We start from the raw sequence: 18,935 nt of genomic DNA, 5'->3' as shown, positions 1-18,935 counted from the left end.
TTTGAACATTTAAACACAGAGGTCAGAGGTAAAGGAATTATAGAGAAAGAGCCATTTAACGCCATGGATAAATGTTTTAAATATATTATATAATCACATTAATATGACAAAAAAATATTATAGTTAAAATTCATGTTCGATTTCAAATAGTTTTATTTGCACATATACTGAACACAAAACTGTCATTACTTTTTCTGGATAGCATACAACCGTATTTTTGTTAATTACTAAAAGGCACTTTATAAAGAAATGAAATTTTGTAATTTCGTATCACTAAAAATTACCAAATAAAGTTAAAACCAAATAAACCAAAAGTCGTGTTTCTTTTGGCGTAGAACATTGTACCGTATATTGAAATATCCATTAGATGAATGAAATATATCTTGTAGCTTTATTTTAAATAATATTAAAATTGTTTAAAAGGTTAAAAATAATTTAGAAAATGTATTTGATACTACTGTAATGAAATCAGTTATTTAATTATTTTTACTCAAATATATTTGAAGTAGTTTACCACATAATCTTTAATTTTAAATGAATATTTAGGTTAGGATTTTTATAATTTCATCTCACTTATCAGAATAATGTTATCAAATAATAATATGTATTTGTAAGAAAATGTGAAAAATATGTAAAATTGAAACTCTCTTTTTGTCGGTTTGATTTCATCTCCCGAAGATCGCGGATTATTTCTTTACTTTATAGAAATTACAAAATCGAATTGATTATTTTTTATTCAAATTAACGGGTTGCTACAAATTAATGTGATTTTTACAAAACTTACGCTGCATCGAATGGTATAATGTACGATTTACGTTAATTTTAATATGTACTTATTAGGACTGTTATAGTAAACTCAACGTTTGTTTACCATTTCATATCTAAGCTACTAAACCTCAATGCAATAATATGACGTAGATCCAATGGACTAGCAAAGTATGAAAAAACTTGATGGCACTATCCCCTTTTAACCACTTCTTTTCCACTATACCGAACTTATTTGAAAAAACTTAACTTTTAAAATAAGAACAAAGACAAGAATACAAAATATATAAATATATTATACATAAAACTCATTTTTGTATTGCTGCTCTAAAATATTTTATTTAATCTGATGTTCTTATAATCTAGTCTTTGAAATAACAATATCGTGTGTGTATTTGATACCATGCTTAGTAACAGTTCGCCCGAATCAGTTTGTTATTATTTTGTATTATTTAGGACTTCACAGGACAACTTGATAAAATGAGTCGTATATATAACATATTTATTATTACACGAAAATATTATCGAAGAAAAAATCTTAATAAAAATTTAAGTTATACAGTACCTATGTTGAACTTTTTAATTTACATGCATGTATTCATTTTAATTTTTTTTTTTGCATATCAGTCTTGTTATACAACTCCATATTTTCCATTCCAATTATTAGACATAATTTATGTATTATACATTCTGAAATTAATTGTAATGAACCTGAATTAAATACCACGTAAAGATTAATGGTAACTAACATTCGAATTTATGTTTATAAGATATTGCATTCTAGGTAAACGACTGGCTTGTTAAAATACGTTATACGGTTTTCGTGAATTTTTTTAAGCGAAATGTTGTTTAATATCGTCCCCAAAGCGCGAGATTTAGGGACAGAGAAGTGTTGGCAGTGTGCCAATCCTTGCCTATATAGCTTTACATTGTATATGTGTAGCTATGAAAATAAACATCTATGAATAAATTCTCACGCTTTATCCACATTTCAGTAGAGTTATAAGCGCAGTCCATCCGTGCACAAGCCGTCGTCTTTACCATCTCGCTGCCACGTTTTTTTAATTTTAATAAGCTGGCCCATCAATTCTGGATATCTTACCACCCACCCACTGGTAAGTTACTTCCAGATATTTATAAAATAAATAAATATATGTAACAATTTAAAACAATAATTTGTTTTATTTTATAAAAACTGGATTTGTCTTTTATTGTACAAAAATATTATTGTTTTAAAAATTATTTACTTTATTAAAAGTTGTGAAATTTTTTTAGATTACCCCTTCTAAATAATTATGACTTATTGCTATCAAAACAATTTTTTATTATTTTAATTAAATAAATTTTTTAACCACTGCGTCAATTTAATGGATTTTTTAAAAATTTTTTTTAAAAAAAACTTGACTAAATAAATTCTTTTTTTAACTAAGCGGCAATTTCTTTTATTAAAAAAAGTAAAACATATGCTTTTTTACCTGTTTTATAAACTTTAAATGGTGAAGTTTCAGCAGAAGATAATTCTTGCGAGGAATAACATGTTTCCTGAACTTTACATTACTTTTGTTTTTATGTTTTTGTTTATCTATTTACCGCGCTTATCTCAAAGTTCTCCGGCATTTTAATAGCATTTTCAAGATAGTTCGTAGCAACGTCGACTCTTCGATATTATATGGTTAAGGTATGTAAGGTTAACATTTTTTTTTCACTTATTTTCGATAACTTTCATCAAAAATCTATTTAATTATTAAATTTTTATTTTTATCACCTATATTTTATTTATGAATATAGTGTTATAGTATACTTTATAATACATTTTTTTTTAAATACTACGTTCCTTTGAGAAATTTAGGACCAAATTTTTCTTTTTTGGATACTTATTTTAGATTTTACGACAACTTCGTGTTATATCTACACGAATCGCTTTATTTTCTGATTGAATTTATATTTAACTTATAGGTTGTACAAAAGAACCTTATATCTATCCAGTAATAATTACGAATTATATAACTTTATATATCACGTTTAGTTACAAAGAAACGTCTTCTTTGAATCATTTTAATCTAAATCTTTTCTTGTTTTCGACGCTTATTATATTTTTTTGATCAGCCTAGTGTTAGATTGAAAAGATATTACCTTTATCTAATAAATAATATTTGTTCTGCAACAAAAAAAAACAATATAGTTACAAACTAATTACGCGATTTGAAAAAAAAACCGCTAAAATTATATTTATCGGTAAACAGCATTGCAAAATACTTTTTTTTTAATTTTTTAAGTAGTGTAAACAATAATAATTTTTATATGGGACAGTTATTGTATTTTTTGTACATCCCAGGGTCACAGCCTAAATTAATCACTTTATTCTTTATTTAAATAAAACATTATTTATTTCTTCTGCAATTAAAAAAAAGTATATGTATAAACTGATGACCCATACAAGCGCATCGATTTCATGATACCAGAGTTTCTGTCGTCTTCTTAACCCATAGATGCCCACTACAAGGCATAGGCCTCCCCATAGATATATTTGGATGAATAAAATATAAGCCACGCTTGACAGGCAGGTTGGTGGTTGCAGTTGGTGTATTATGGTACACAGAGAGCGCCGTTGCCCATATTTAGGAATTTTTGAATTACTTTTTTGTGAGCAGTCGCAATCCTATGTAATAAGTGCACTAAGTGTGAATTATACGAGATTGGGTCACAAAAATCAATCCCGCGACCAAAGATCGTAAGTCTGAGCCCGCTACCGCTGAGATATCACTGCTCAAGCAGGGCTTTAATAAAATTATTTACAATAATTCGCTTATAGAGATACCTAGATTTGTTCCTCCAAAAGAGAAATACCAATATATATCTATACGATGTATTGCGAAAGTTCCCGCACATCGAAACAAAGTTAATTTTTGTTTAAATGTCGACCATTACCATTTTAAACATTTTTAAAAATTTAGATTTATATTTATGTATATATTTTTATAAATATATATATTAGAATAAAAACATATTAAACCTGACTCTGATAGTTGTAATGTGTAAAATATATAATTAAAATCCGCCTAGAAATGAGATTTATTAAACTTTATATATAAAATAAACAAAAGAAAAATTCAATTAGTTTTGTCAGCGGTTCAAAATCGTTTTATTCAAACTCAAACTGTACGCGTATCTTTAGAAGGACGCGAATTTACATTGAGAATACGTGGCGATTATGCTGATAATGCTAACATTACTGAAAAGATGACATAAATAAGCTGGATTTTAAATTTACCAGATCAAATGTCAATTAATTCCCTAATCGCTGTCTTTGTTTTAAGAATATCCTTGAAAACAATAAATAGAAAGTAGAACATTCATAAATTATAATATTACTTTGTTAACAAAGTCTATGATAGTACTAAGTCTATTTATAAGTTAATATTTACAATAGACAGACTTTAAATAAAAACGATGTACATTTTTAGAAAATGGTGTAAAGTAATTTGACGCTCGTAAAAAATATTAAGTAGTTACAAAATAAAGGTTAAATAGCACTAGATAGAGACGAATTTGCCAGGGACATTTTTAAGTACACGGAAAGTTTTCTACATGTATTACATTATTATTTTCCGTCCTGGTCCTTGGTTATATCTAATAACGTTTCGCAGTTCAGACGCCGATATCTAAAACTAGTATTAATTATCTTTTGACACACTTCCTTCGCTTCACTTAAATTCACACATATCGTATATTTCTAATATATATTTATGACGACTCTACAGGCGTTTTTAGAGATCACAATGATGATGAAATAATCATATATAAAATTTCTTCCAAACTTTTGCTCACTGTGTCTTCTATACTTATAGAAGTAAACAACTAATACATAGCATATAAATGTCACGACAATTCAATTTTATTTGTAAAAAAAAAGAAAAATAAATGTTTTAAAATATTTGAAATTGATAAAGATATCTCAAAAGATAGTTTCTATTGCTTTTAGACAGTTTATGGACTGAATTAGGTTCATGTCAAAAACATTCATGAAAATATCCGTGGCAAAGACATATATTTTCTGACAACATAATATCTGAATATTAGTTGTCTATGTGAATAAAGTAATGAATATTTATTGTTACAATCAACTTCTTTTAATACCCGTTTTATGAGCGTACCGCGATACTGTAGTGAAATCAAAAACATCATATTACGAAAGTACTATAGGCAATTGGTAAGTGGTTGATTTAGCCCATAGACACGCACTGCCAGGCGTTTGGCATTACTGTACGAAGAGAACGCTCCTACCCATCCTTTGGGAACTTGTTTGTGCGCAGTGGCAATTATATATAATTGCACAAAGTGTGAATTATATAAGATTGTATCCGGTAATCAAGCCCCCCGACCTAAAATCGCATCATTGGTCTACCACTGATATATGACATAATAATCTGTAATGTCTTTTAAACGTATGTATCTTTAAAACGTTTTTGAAGTTACACAAAATATATCATTTTTTATTTTATTATTCTTTAATTTTTAAGAACATAATCTTTAAAATAATTTGCTATCAGAGTCTAAAACCTAGGAGAGTAAAAGAATATATTTAGAATCAGTGAGATTCACAAGAACGTCAATAATATCAATACTAATAAAAAGGACATAAAATATCATCTTATTTTGAACGCATTTGGGAAAATACCTATCAATAACAAAGTTAAATATGACGCAAAAGAGACGCAATTTCTTATTCAAGGTTATCTCAAAAACAGTACGAATGTCTGATGACATGTAAATGATGACATGGGTTAGACAGATCGAGATTTATGTTAAATTGACGGGAAGGTCAATAGTGAATAAATCTCAATGAAGTGAAAAAAGGTCTCAATTTTACATAATGTTTTTCACGGTTTCATGAGTCGGCACGAGTAATCGTCGCAAGTGCGTCTACTTTATTTAAACGGGATATTAAGCGACATAGATAGTTTTAAAATAAAATTCACTTTAATAATTACTCATTAACATTAAACTTCTTCAATCTATTTGCAATACATATTTACTGTAACTAGACACATTTAATTATAGGCTTTAGTATGAAAAACAACAATAAAATACTTTAGAAAAAAAAATTAAATAGACGAATTAAACATTGATGTAACGATTGATGATTTCAGAAATTAATTACAATTTTTCAAATCTTTTTTCAATCAGTTCTAAAGTTTTGGAAGACATATTCTTATTTATTATTAGACATATTCTTTACATATTAGAAGGCATATTCTTATTGTATTTATTTATTTAGGTGCAAAACACACCTCCAGCGGGGATGAAACTCCGCCTATCCCGGAAGAAGAGTTGGAACAGCAGAAAATTGAACATGAGAAAAAAATGCAAAAGGTTTGTATAGCATCATCGCTGTTAACATTTAATCTGTCAGACCTCCACTGCTGGACATAGATTTTAACTAAAGAATTTCAATAGGACCAGCTGGAAGCGGTCTACATTCAGCGTTTATATATTGAATTTGAGCAGTGGTAGCCCAGCGGTAGAGGACTGAAACTTGTAATCGTAAAATTCCGGGTTCGATTCTCGGAATACAATTTCATATAATTAACACTTTGTACAACAAGTATATAGGGTAGCCACTGCCCAGAAAGTAGATTCCAGAGGATGGACAGTAGAGTCCTCTGCGTACCATAATACCACACTACGATCGTCAACACGACTGTCAAGCGTGGCGATTATGGTATATCCCCCATAGATTTCTTTGGGGGAGCCCTATGTCTTGAAGTGGACATCTACGATCTGAAACGACGATATAATAATATTATGCAATAAAACATTGGTACAATGATGGCTTTCAACGATATATTAAAATTGTATTGTTTTGAAGTCTTTCTACTGAATACTACAATAATGATAGCTTAAATATATCTAGTGGAAGTTTTAGTGAACACTTCCAAGAAAATTATTACCGCTGTGAACCTGTAATCTATGGATACACGTAATTGTTAACTTTTTGGACTAAATAATATGATTTCAATATTATATATAACAGTGGTAGCTCAGCGGTAGAGAACTGAGATTTGCAATCGTAGGTCCCGGGTTCGATTCTTGGGATATAATTCACACTTTGTACAATAAGTATATAGGATTGCCACTGCTCAGAAACAAGTTTCCAAAGGATGGGCAGCAACATCTTTTGCGTACCATAAACCCACACTATGATTGTCAACACGCCTGCCAATCGTGGCAAAAATGGTTTATGAGGGGTCATAGAAATATTTTTGGCTACACCTTGCATTGAACATCTTATGCCAAAAATCATAATACTGGAAATGCAAGATTATTGCGAACTATTTTTAAAATTTCTAGTTTCGACAAATAACACATAAATATGTGTAAATAACATAGCAGAGAAATATTTAATGTTATGTAAAGATTTATTCAATTTTATTGTTCTCTACATTGTATTGTTCTCCATACAAACCAGCAGATGAATTTTATTATAGAGAACAAAGATTTTTCCTTATTTTTCTCGTTGCCAATTCAATATCTTTCATAGTAGGTATGCGTATCTCATAGTATAGATTACGAAAGAACTTTTGCATACTTGTCGTCTTCGTTAATAAAATCACGTAGTCATCCTGGTGTAAATCTGATGCAATTTTTTACATTAACCCGATCGGCATAAGTGTTTGGCATACGAAGGAAAGTATAATGCATAGAAGTATTATGAAAATCGAATCACTCTATGTATTGATGATGTCCGACTTTTTGTAAAAAAAGGCTTTTTAATGAGTATAATTATAACCGTAACACTAATTGTGCATTACTTACTATGACACTTCTCTTAAGTGAGAATCTTTAACTTTAATTAAAGTCTATCACTTGTGAGATACAACTGCAATACGAAAATAAACGAATGAAAATCCATATCAAAATATAGAAACCAATAAAACTTCCATATGAAAGAAAAAAAAATTATTAATATTTTTATTGGCGAAAGGAATTGTTACGGATATTCTAAAGTTTTAAGAAAAATTAAAACAGATCATTTCTATGCGTTTTACCATTGTTAATTAACTTTTTTTCAAAGAACCAGTGCTACGAAATTGCTCGAGTAAGCGCCCTGTTCTTTAAAGCTACATAAATTGATTAAACAATTTGAGGTCGTTGTTATACTAATTAAAAGCTTAAAGGGAAATTTAAATTTAGAACACTTATAGTTTTACTTTTTAAATATGTAATGTCAATATAAGTGGCCTGATATATATAATATTTCGGTAAACACGACTCTAAGAAAACACAAAAAAATGTATTACGTAACATTTTTAAGCATGCAATAAATCTGATTTGTTTTCAAGGTATCAGTTTAATCGAAACGCATTTGACTTTCATGAAACGTGTTCTCAGAGGACATTTCCGCGCGAACACGTGTCGTCCTCTTTAGAGGTCTTGCAGAAGTATTTACCATTTTTCCATATGGAATTTTTGAAATAAAGCGGTTAGTAGGAAAGGAAACATGATTTCTTTGGTACTTAAAGTACTGCGTAAGTTTTAGCGTTGAAAATAAATTTTAAATTAAATTATTTATACATAGGTATTCTAAATAGACGCCTTTATATAAGTATTTTTTAAAAATAAATTCTTTAAAAATTTTAATACCGTGTTGGAAATAATTTAAAAAATATAACTTATAAGGAATAAATCACGTAACTCTCATGATGATTTTCATATTTTTTTTAAATTAAATATACTATAACATAATGATTATTTAGCGGAGAACCTAAATAAAAACATATGACAGATTGTTATCTAAAAGTACAAAATTTATGAGGTTATTTAATAAAAAATTTAATTAAAAAAATATCATATAATAAAAAATAATATATAATAAAAAAATATTAATAAAAAAATTAGATAAAATAATTTCTAGTCTTTTTTTGTTTTCAAAATTCTTGAAGATTTTTTTTTAATATTAAAGAAATTCAGAAATTTATTAACGGAAAGCTCCGATATTGTGAAGATGGCTTCAATGGAAATTTTTCCTTACTAAATCGACACTTCATAATTAGAAGAACATGCATTCGAATATGTGATCTATAAATTATAATTCACGATTGGTTACAGACTGGTTACACCTATTTCCAATCAGTCTGTATACAATGATCACTCAGAAATATATTGCATTGATTATTTTTGATTTATTTGAATGCGACGAACCAATAAGTTATAGCGGTATATTTTGTAGGGTCTGATAGTAAACAATAATTTATTTTATTGTGTAATATAAGCTGAGAAAACGCCGCCTATTATATTATTATGACGTTATTTATTATTTTTGAGACCATTAATTTGTGGATACGATTAATCATTTGTTAATTGACAGCAGCTATATCCGTACCCTTTTATGCCCTTTACATCTATGACCTATCTGTCATCCTGTATAATATTTCTTCGTATATACAAAGTCTTCGACGGATTTGTGATTGCGGCCTAGAATAGTAAGTAGGTTCATCGGTGTTGTAAATATATAAACTACTAGACGTACTACCTAAGTAATTTTTATATAATTATTTCTTTATTATCCAAGGAAAAAGAATGTCAAGCAAGGGAGGCGGAGGAAGTCAGACAATTAGACATCGAACTATTACATCAGCGCGCCATCGAAGCGGAAGAAGAACAGAAGAGAGAGGTAAGATAAGACGTAACTTCACACATCCTAAACTTATAGTACGAATGCCGAATCTATTATAAGGAGAGGGGTGGGTACGGTGCAAGGGGATGTCGACCCACGTAGCAGGTTTAGGAGAAGGAGAGGGAGAAGAATTCACCAAACGGACTCCTTTTCCTACATTACTAAATTTAAAGTGATCATACTAATTCTCCTGGAAGCATTATACACATTCACAATTTGTTAATAGTATATATTTTTTTAAATCATCATTATTATTATTATTACATTCTCATTATTATACAATAGCTTGATTCAGTAGTGTGATGCTGAAGCTAAAATAACATCATAATTATCACACTTCATCACTGTCAGTATATATTTTTAATTTGTTCGCCAATACGTCTGATGGAAAGCAACGATTTGGTCGAAAATAAATGATATAATAAAATTATAATAATTTTTTTTTTTTCTAATTTTAATTTGAATTACTATATGTTTTGAATTTATGGACTGGATTTTCATTGTACACTAATTTCAATTCTTTTGACTTTTTGTCAGTCGTGCGACAGAAATAACGCTCTACGAAGCTGAAATTAGCCGATTGTCTCTTTCCAAAGGTCGATGTGCAATATTTATCGCCAGTTACTGTAAAAATTGTTGGGTGTGTATACATAGTGATTATAAATGTATACATCTTTATCTATATAAGTCGTAATCATCATTTCAGCCCTCCAGGGTCAGGTTCAGGTCTCCCATCTATATCTATAGTACACAAGTATATATTATGTAGTGGCGGTTGGTACATATCTAAATCAATATCTTTCTGGATATAAGATTTTCTATAAACGTTATACACCGGCAGCTGTTCTTCAGTCCATATGGAATGTGTTTACGTCATTACGTATCCACCACTTCAAGAGTCATCTCCTCACAAGCCTTCAAACACAGTAGCTACGAAATTCACAATATCAGTTTTGTACTGAATTTCTTCGGTCCGATTTCAATTTCCTTTAGAGAGCAGCTTCCTAACCTCCGTGTTTTTTAAAAAACTTTTTCTTTGTTTTATCAAAGTAATAGTAGCTTCTCGCAGCCTCTTATCTTCGAAATATATATAGAAACGTGTTTTGAGGTCAGTCTTCAATATTTAGAATTACCGCTGGATTTGTTTACTATTCTAACGATCGCTTCGCAATACATTTTTATTAACATTACTTATGCGCCAAAACAAAAACTTATATTAAAAATAGTAGTAGACACAGGATAAATACAGGTAATAAAAATAAACTCGTAACGCCTAAATTTTTTTCTTCAAAAGTTACCCCTTTCAGGACCATAAGGTTACTGTACCTTATTTAATTAATTTAGCTAGATGTAATGAATTAAAAGGCATCCTAAAAACATAATTTATACTAAAAATTCAAAAAAGTTTTACATTTTTTTTGGAAATTTATGGGACAAATATGTCCCTATGGTCGCTAAGGGTTACTTTCTACTTAAACTCTAAATTTTGGTTTACTTGTTGGTAAGTCTGTTTTGTTGTAAATAATGTACATTTGTTACTTAGTGTACTTTTTTTTACTTGTTTATGAATAATATAAATATAATAGGGCAAGTTATTTGTGGTACTCGGCGAAACAATTCCTGTTGTTAGATGATTGGTTAGTAATTAGATGGATTGTTTTTTTGAGATGTTGAAGGTTCAGGTGATTCTTGCCGTTGAAGAGTCGTCGTCTCTTCAACCTCGACATCAAATACCCCTTGGTCATCATCCTGTACTAGAAGTCTTTGGTCTTCGTCATCAAGCACTAAGTCATCTTCCTCATCGCTATTGTCGCCCACAAAAATTTGAAGAATTTTATTTTTTCGAAGTTCAAAAACTCCACGTCCCTTACGAAACATATTCTGAGAAAAATATGAGTAAGAAAATGATAGCATTTTGGTATATCACCAGGCCAAAAGTTAAGAAATTCCGTATAAAAAGTATCCCTTTACGCCGACAGGGACATCCGTGTCCCATAATCTTTATAAGGATTTATCACAGAATACAACATAAATACATTACTACTGAATATTTAGAATAACAATTTACTTATCAGGTAATGATAATTTGACACTGTAAAAACTTGAAAAGCACTTTTACAATATCAATTATTTATTCCAAACAGCAGATCATTCGCGCCAAAAGAACTCTAATGTTCCGATGACGATAAACAACAAAAGGTGTTAGTTATCCTATATTGCTAGTAAAAAATAATAAAAAGGTACTTTCCGAAATATTAAAACAAAAAAATAATTTACAATGGTTACGTAAATATTTAATTAATCCATGATTTTTGCTTGGGACACCGGCGTCCCCGTGGTCGTGAAAGGGTTAACATATCCTTCATGCGTACGCTTATATAATAAAGTTTCACAAGATATCGAAGTCCTTCTGTTTCTAAGTTTTAGTTTCTAGTTTAGTTGTTCAAAAGATTTGATCGAAAATTTTTAATACTTTGGTTTGTTGACTTACTAACATGATCGATTATTAAATTTCATTTAAAAGAGCAACTATCGAGTTTCTGGCCGGCTTTTCTAAACAATTCAGCGCTATCAGCCTGTGGAAGCTGAATACTGATAGTGTTAAGTTAATTGACGACTCAAAATAGCACGTGAAAGCCTACTTGGATAAAGATTTTTTTTAATTTTAGAGCTTCCTTCATTAAAAAAAAAATATTATTACTTTATCGTTTCATTATTGAATCATTGTTTCCATAACAGTAAGCGGTATAAAATTTTGTAATCAATTTTGAAAATTTTATTTGATTTTTTATTATGATCGTACATTAATATTTCTCAGCATGGCACCTAAGGTATCTCAAGGAGTAGTACTCTCTCTCTCTCTCTCTCTCTCTCTCTCTCTCTCTCTCTTATTGTGTCTCCTTTTTCTGGTGTTTCCGATTACTTTTTAATATACGATAACTAATTATTAATTTATTGACAGATAGCAGAAGCGGTTGAGGAGTTGCGAGGCATGAACACGTCTTGGTCGCATCACAGACTTTGCGATTTGCAACGACAAGCCGCTCGATGGCACCATAGCCGGCCTTCCATACCAGACACAACCAAACACTACAGGGTAAAATACACTATAGCTAATTAGATTTTAATTATCTTTAACGACAAAACAATTCTCAGGGCATTTCATTATCATCTCAGACATAGGACATCTACTGTTGAACATCCTCCTCCATACATTGCCAACACTAATCATAATAAATGATAAACACTGTAAGTTTTAAATAAGATACTACAGATATATACTTACCGAGATTTTGAAAAACTAAACGATAAAGATAACACTTTACGAAACCGAACCTAGACGTATGACGTAATTTTTTATTTTACCGAAACCTAAACAAGAACTCTCTTGATTACTAAAGAGATCTAGGCTACACTTGAACGCACTGCTACCTGAAAACCGCTGGAGCCGTAAAAGCCAACAGGCAAACCATCGTCGTCGTCGCTTCAGGCCATTTACGCCCACTGCAAGCTGTCTGGCTGTATTCGAATGTTGATGGGCGCTGTTAGCCGTTTTGGCTTTTACAGCTTTTACTTTTGGCTTTACAGCAGCAGCCACTGCAAGGTATAGACCTTCTAAAGATATCTATAATGGATATACCATAATCACCAAGCTTTTTAGGCGGATTGACGATCGTAGTATAGTATTATGGTACACAAAGGACACTACTGCTGCAATCGAAAGTCTGAGTCTAACGCCTTAGACCGGTCTAACTACGACCTTAACAAAGTTAACTCAATCTCGTATTATACCCCTTTCTAAACCTCGATGAGTTCAATGAAAACCTAGAAAGTTAAAATTAATCTAACATAGAACCAGTATAGTGCCTCTCGACTTATACCAAGACTCTTTGCCCGTGAAGGGCACAGCAGGAAAAATGGAAATCATAATCGCGAAATACGTTTGCAAGTGTCAGTAAATGAAGATAAAATAAGCTATTAATATTTTATTTATCGTTCACAGAGCGTCCTTAAAAAAGCGTGCAGCGCGCAATTGACTAAACCACAGTCTAGTCAAAGTATCAGCGACAACGACGGCATATTCATTAACCTCTCAAATTTAAGCTCCTGTAGAGGTACGTAATCTAATCTACAATTTTCATTATAAGTACCTTAATTTTATTTTATTGATCCGAAAAATGTAGTTAATTCTATCCAATCGCTTTATCATTATTTATAAGCTATTTATTTAATGTATTCTCAATATAAAACTTTACTATATTCGACATCATAGCGTAAATATAAAGTAATCAAAAAAATCATCATAATTTAAGCCGTAGGAGTCCACTGCTGGACATAGGCTTACCCCACACATGTCCAAACGATCGATTAAAGCTGCGTACATCCAGCGTCTTCGAACGACTTTTATTTGGATGGATGATGGATGGATCGAGGTTCCCCTACGTGTTCTCGGTCCGACACCTTTTCTTCAGAAACTTTAGGCTCACTTTGTGGCACTGTCCACTGTCCACTGCCATTTCAACTTGCCAATCCATTGGGCTATGTACAACACTTTTGTTCGTCTACGGATTTGAAATTAAATTACTTTAACACTTTAAAGACATTTGAAAATTTGTCCAAAATATCTTTTTGCAAAAAAAAATTTTCGAACTAATTGTTTAGTAATACATAGTGTAGAAGATTTTGTTTATTTTTAGGATATAATTTGCAAATGAGATATTATTATTTCAAGTATTTTGAAATCGTCTAAGTATTAACATTATTCATTAAAAAAACTCAAGACGATTAATATAAGAAACTATGTAAATATTGCGTATTAATAACAAGAGTAATTAATCTTTTTAGATAATTAAGTTATATTTATTATATAGGATGATTAGTAATATATGTAAAAGCTTTAAAAGAGTGAACGTCTAGCCCATTTGTATTATTTATTTCAATGACTCTGTTTTAAATTATCTGAAATATGTTACAATAATTTCAGTCTGCACGGACAAATAGTACATAGTAATTAATTTTAACATGTGGTAATGCATATTTTGAAAACCCTTTTTTTACTATATATCCTTAACGTCATTTATTACGTCCTAAAATATTAACTTATGGATTGAGCATACAATATATTAACTGCAAATGAGATATACATTTAGCATTTCAAAGCTTTTACACCTGTAATCATTCTTTATTATTGAATGTTAACTCTAAAATATATTTGAATTTAATTATCTGAAATTATTTATATAGACGAATTGGCAGACACAGAAACATGTTGTGAAACTCCTTGCATGAGTAACGAAGCTCGTGCTTGGAGAGCATCAGCGAACGACGTCAGCCCCCGAATATCTGTTGATCTTGTTCGTGCACCATCTTGTCCAGGGTGAGTAGTTACTATAACTTGCTATAATAACAGTGTGTTCATTTAAAATTAATAAATATGTGTACGTATACATATGTAATTTTTAAAACAGAAAACAAAAGTAATTAGACTGTTAAAAAAATAGTAAGTTTCTAGAACATTTAAAATTGATTCGATAAACTGTAATTAGATTTGCACGAATCGAAAAAAAATACTAACATATAAGAAACCTACATGTAATTTGACTCAAGAGTAATTTATATTAATCTTATGACAAAAAAATACTTTTGTTATATTGTAGTTAATGCTTTATGAAGGTTTTCCCGTAAATCAACGTGAAGATGATATCGGATGATGGAGTCTAAAAAGGTAATACCTGAATATTAAATTTGAAATTGGAAACAATTTTGAGTTGCCAATTTATTATAAAATTAGGCCATTGAGCTTTTTGCTATTCTTTATAGATGGCTCATTTTTTATTTTCATATAACTTACTCCCGAGAACGTGAAAACAATTGAAATTCGAAAAGTGATGATTTGCATGGTAATGGAAAAGTTCTTTCTAGCGATCACAGGGTGAATTAAATCCGTTTGCTTATTTGAATGGATTAATTTTAAAAATACATGATGTTTAGTGTTTCAACCCATAGATGCTGACTGCTGGGCATAGGCCTCCCGCAAAGATATCTATGAGGTATATATTAAAATCGGTAATCGCAATGTGGTATTATGTTACACAGAGGACGCTGATGCCCATCTTCTGGAAACTTGTTTGCGAACTGTGGCAATCCTATATAATTAATGCACAAAGTGTGAATTATGTAAGATTCTATCCCGGGGAACCAAACCCACGACTTACGATTGCAAATCTCAGTTCTCTACCACTGGGCTGTTATAATGTTATAAGAGCGACGTTAATTTATAGGATTAATTTATGGGATTTGGCTATAATCGTGTGTGGATAAATAAAATAAAAACTCAACTGATAACGTATTTAAGATGATTGGTTGTATTGCTTTAAAGTGGCAAATGAATTTCTGTTAATGTATAAAATCAAGAAATAACATATGAAGTAATATATAACGTATTGTTAAACAGAAAAATCGTTTTCGAAACTTGGATTAATTAATAAAATTAATTATTGTTTACTGTCTGTCCCTACAGACTTTGTACAGCCAGTAGTTGATGGTCTGTCGCGTTCTAATGGAAAAAATATTAATGTAACTTATTTCAGAGTGTTCAATTTATACAGCGTAATTGGAAATAGATTTAAAAGCTTATTACTACCATATAATTATATACACTACTTTAAATCCCACAACCAGTCATCTTGTATATGGTCGAAATATATTAAATAATAAATGTGTTTCCGAGAAAATCAATTTATTCAAGGCTTTGTTGGCTTATAAGCTTTTATAACAGCTTTATGAAGACGTTGTCAGAGCTAAAAGCTTCAAAAGCTCAAAGCTTCTTGGTAAATTTCTTGTAACATGTTTTAAATATGAACAATTGCTAGCGAAATCCGCACTACGAATTACTCTTATCCTGTGGCCATACATGTACTTAAACTTGCCATTTTCTGAAACTCTTGGGATACTGTTTAGACTATACACGAAGGTAGTACAGACTTTCCAGGGATAGTTTTTATATCGTTGTAATAACCATTGAATTAAATTTTTCTATGGCATTTACAAACCTTCATACTCGTTATCGCTGCACCAACGTGAGTTGATTGGTAAAGGCTAGGCATATACTATAAGGCATTAAGTCCGCCATTGCGCAGTGTGTAAAAGGAGTAAAGAAATAAATATTCTTGGAATAACAGTAACATGCTTCACTGTGAAATAAAAGCATTTTAAGAAATTATTTTCAATGTTAAGTTGAATTAAAAACGTTCGAAATTAAATTTGTACTATTAATTGTCCGAAATTCTGCATTTGATAATTTACGCCGTAACTGTTCATTACAGATTGTACCTAAATATAACAAATCTATATATTACATGCAATTTTAATTTATTATGTTATTGATTTTGAAAGTTGCGAAGACGCGAAGAGTAGTTTGGAACGCCATGAAGTGTTTATGTAGTTAAAGTAGAGAAATTACACTGCAAATAATCTAATAAAATAATTTTGCTGAAGTGTAGGTAAAAAAAAATTAACAAACTCGAAAAACGTTTCAAGTATCGCGTGATACACCAAAAAGGGAAAGCGGAGATCTATGATCATTTTCATCTCTTAAAGACTAAGATAGAAGTAGTCGTTACTATCTTTATTTATAAAAACTTTTTTTAAAACTTACTTAGTTATCCGTACCATTTTTATTTTTTATCTGTTACATAATATTATCTAATTCCGTTAATTTATCTCTGCATAGTCCATATGGTTAACTGGTATAAAATGCCTTCGGCATTAAGTTCTCTATTATACATTGTATCGCTTTAGCCTATTGATGCCCTCTGCAAGGCCTCCTTCAATTATATCTATGTATATATACCATAATCCCCGCGCTTAGCAGGCGATTCGGTGATCACATTGTGGTATTCAGTGTGTACCCATCTTAAGAAAACTTGTTTGTGAATAATGGCAATCCTATATAATTAACGCATAAAGTGTGAATTATATATTGTGTCCCGGGATTCGAATCTGCGACCTTCGATTATGTAGTGCATCATTAATGTTTATAATTTTTCGTAAACGCTATAATATTCATCATTAACACCATCATCTCAGCTGGTAGATGCCCACCGCAGAGGCCTCCCCCAAAGACAGCTACTATGACCGGTCTTCGTCTGTCCATATTTCGACATTTTTAATACAAGATTTTATGACATGTAATAAAATATAATTTTACTTAAAGGTAAATACTATTATATCTTTTAAAAAAAAACTTATAGTTTATTGTATTATCTCCGCTTATATTCTATTTAACACGGCGGATGCTAAATAGTACATAGTTATTTATTATGGCATACATAAATGCGGCGCCGAGATCAGACCGGGAATTATTGATTTGTGGAGGGAAATAAGGGGGTGGTGAGAACTATGGATCACATAGCGGTTTTTCTACTTAGGTATTTACAGGTAGAAAATTGAAATGTCGGATGCACTATCCTAGGTTTGAGGCGGGGGAGGCGCCCGGGCCGAAAGGGTGGTATTGTATGGTACAAAACAAAAAGTACAAATTAAAAATATTTTTTAATTTATTTAATTAAATTTATGTTATTAAAATGTCTTATAAAAAGAACAATTAATATCTAATGTAATACGTATGTTTCGAATAAATACAAGAATGACGGTGAAAGTAATTTTTGTGGTAACGTTTTACCTATACGCATAATAAAAAAATCATATAACAAACATAAAGTTACCGCCATTTGAGAACTTAATTTAAACCGAAGCTATATATTTTTATACTGAATGTTAATCGTTTTATATTGAATCATACAAAACTCCGACGTTGTGAATCTAAAACTCTTTATTTGGAGTATTTTATTGACGGTTCGTCAGCTGTTCGTTTTGAGTAGTGTACTACGAAATTCAAAACACGATCTATTAATCGTTGATTAACTTTAACAAGATAAAAATTACCTCAATTATTCCTCAAAGAATTATTTTTGCCTGCCGACAATATAACTTAATAGATAGCTTAATTTTTAAAACTGTATATAATGATAACAATAATTACTCAATTATCTCACGTAGGCATAAGCATAATAAGCATAAGCAAAAAATCAGAAATACGTTTCTAAATATGATTATTTATGTATATGTGTATATCAACTTATATATATACTACTGTTATCTTAAATTTAAATTCTTCTTTTATATGTTATACCTGGATACTTGACCTTCTGCCAGTAAATGTATCATTCCTGATGGCATATACATACTAGAAATAAATATTTGAATGCTGTCATTTTTAAAAACAATAAATATACAAAAATTTAAGTAAACGATTTTTGTTTACACCGATAATGATTATTATATTTTGAAACTTATAATAATATGAAGAATATATATGATTTTATTTTACCTAAATCTGATTTTGACTCAATTGCTTATTATGAGAACCCACTTTCTTCCTATTTCTAACTTGTTGATTATTCTGTCCTTGAAGCTAACCTAACCTAACCTT

General features: G+C 30.3%; 1 protein-coding gene across 2 annotated transcripts in view; it reads left to right on the top strand.

Annotated features, from left to right (window-relative positions):
* The first annotated feature begins 1,799 nt into the window (after positions 1-1,799).
* Hk (Hyperkinetic) overlaps positions 1,800-18,935 on the top strand; it is a 34,099-nt gene continuing 16,963 nt past the window's right edge. Inside the window, exons 1-6 of one of the 2 annotated variants that reach the window (XM_068769476.1) lie at positions 1,800-1,880; positions 6,044-6,138; positions 9,338-9,439; positions 12,405-12,539; positions 13,446-13,557; positions 14,699-14,819. In XM_068769476.1, coding sequence (XP_068625577.1) covers positions 6,130-6,138; positions 9,338-9,439; positions 12,405-12,539; positions 13,446-13,557; positions 14,699-14,819 — 479 coding nt within the window. In that variant the 5' untranslated portion in view covers positions 1,800-1,880; positions 6,044-6,129. Of the gene's footprint in view, positions 1,881-6,043; positions 6,139-9,337; positions 9,440-12,404; positions 12,540-13,445; positions 13,558-14,686; positions 14,820-18,935 lie in introns of both variants that reach the window. The other variant, XM_068769396.1, reaches the window with a different exon arrangement.

This window comes from Battus philenor, unplaced genomic scaffold (assembly GCF_028537555.1).
Source record: "Battus philenor isolate CCGP_79_NKW_IND1 unplaced genomic scaffold, ilBatPhil1.0.hap1 SCAF_1, whole genome shotgun sequence".
NCBI lineage: Eukaryota > Metazoa > Arthropoda > Insecta > Lepidoptera > Papilionidae > Battus > Battus philenor.
Note: the sequence above shows the minus strand (reverse complement) of the source record. Positions and strands in the feature narration are given on the sequence as shown.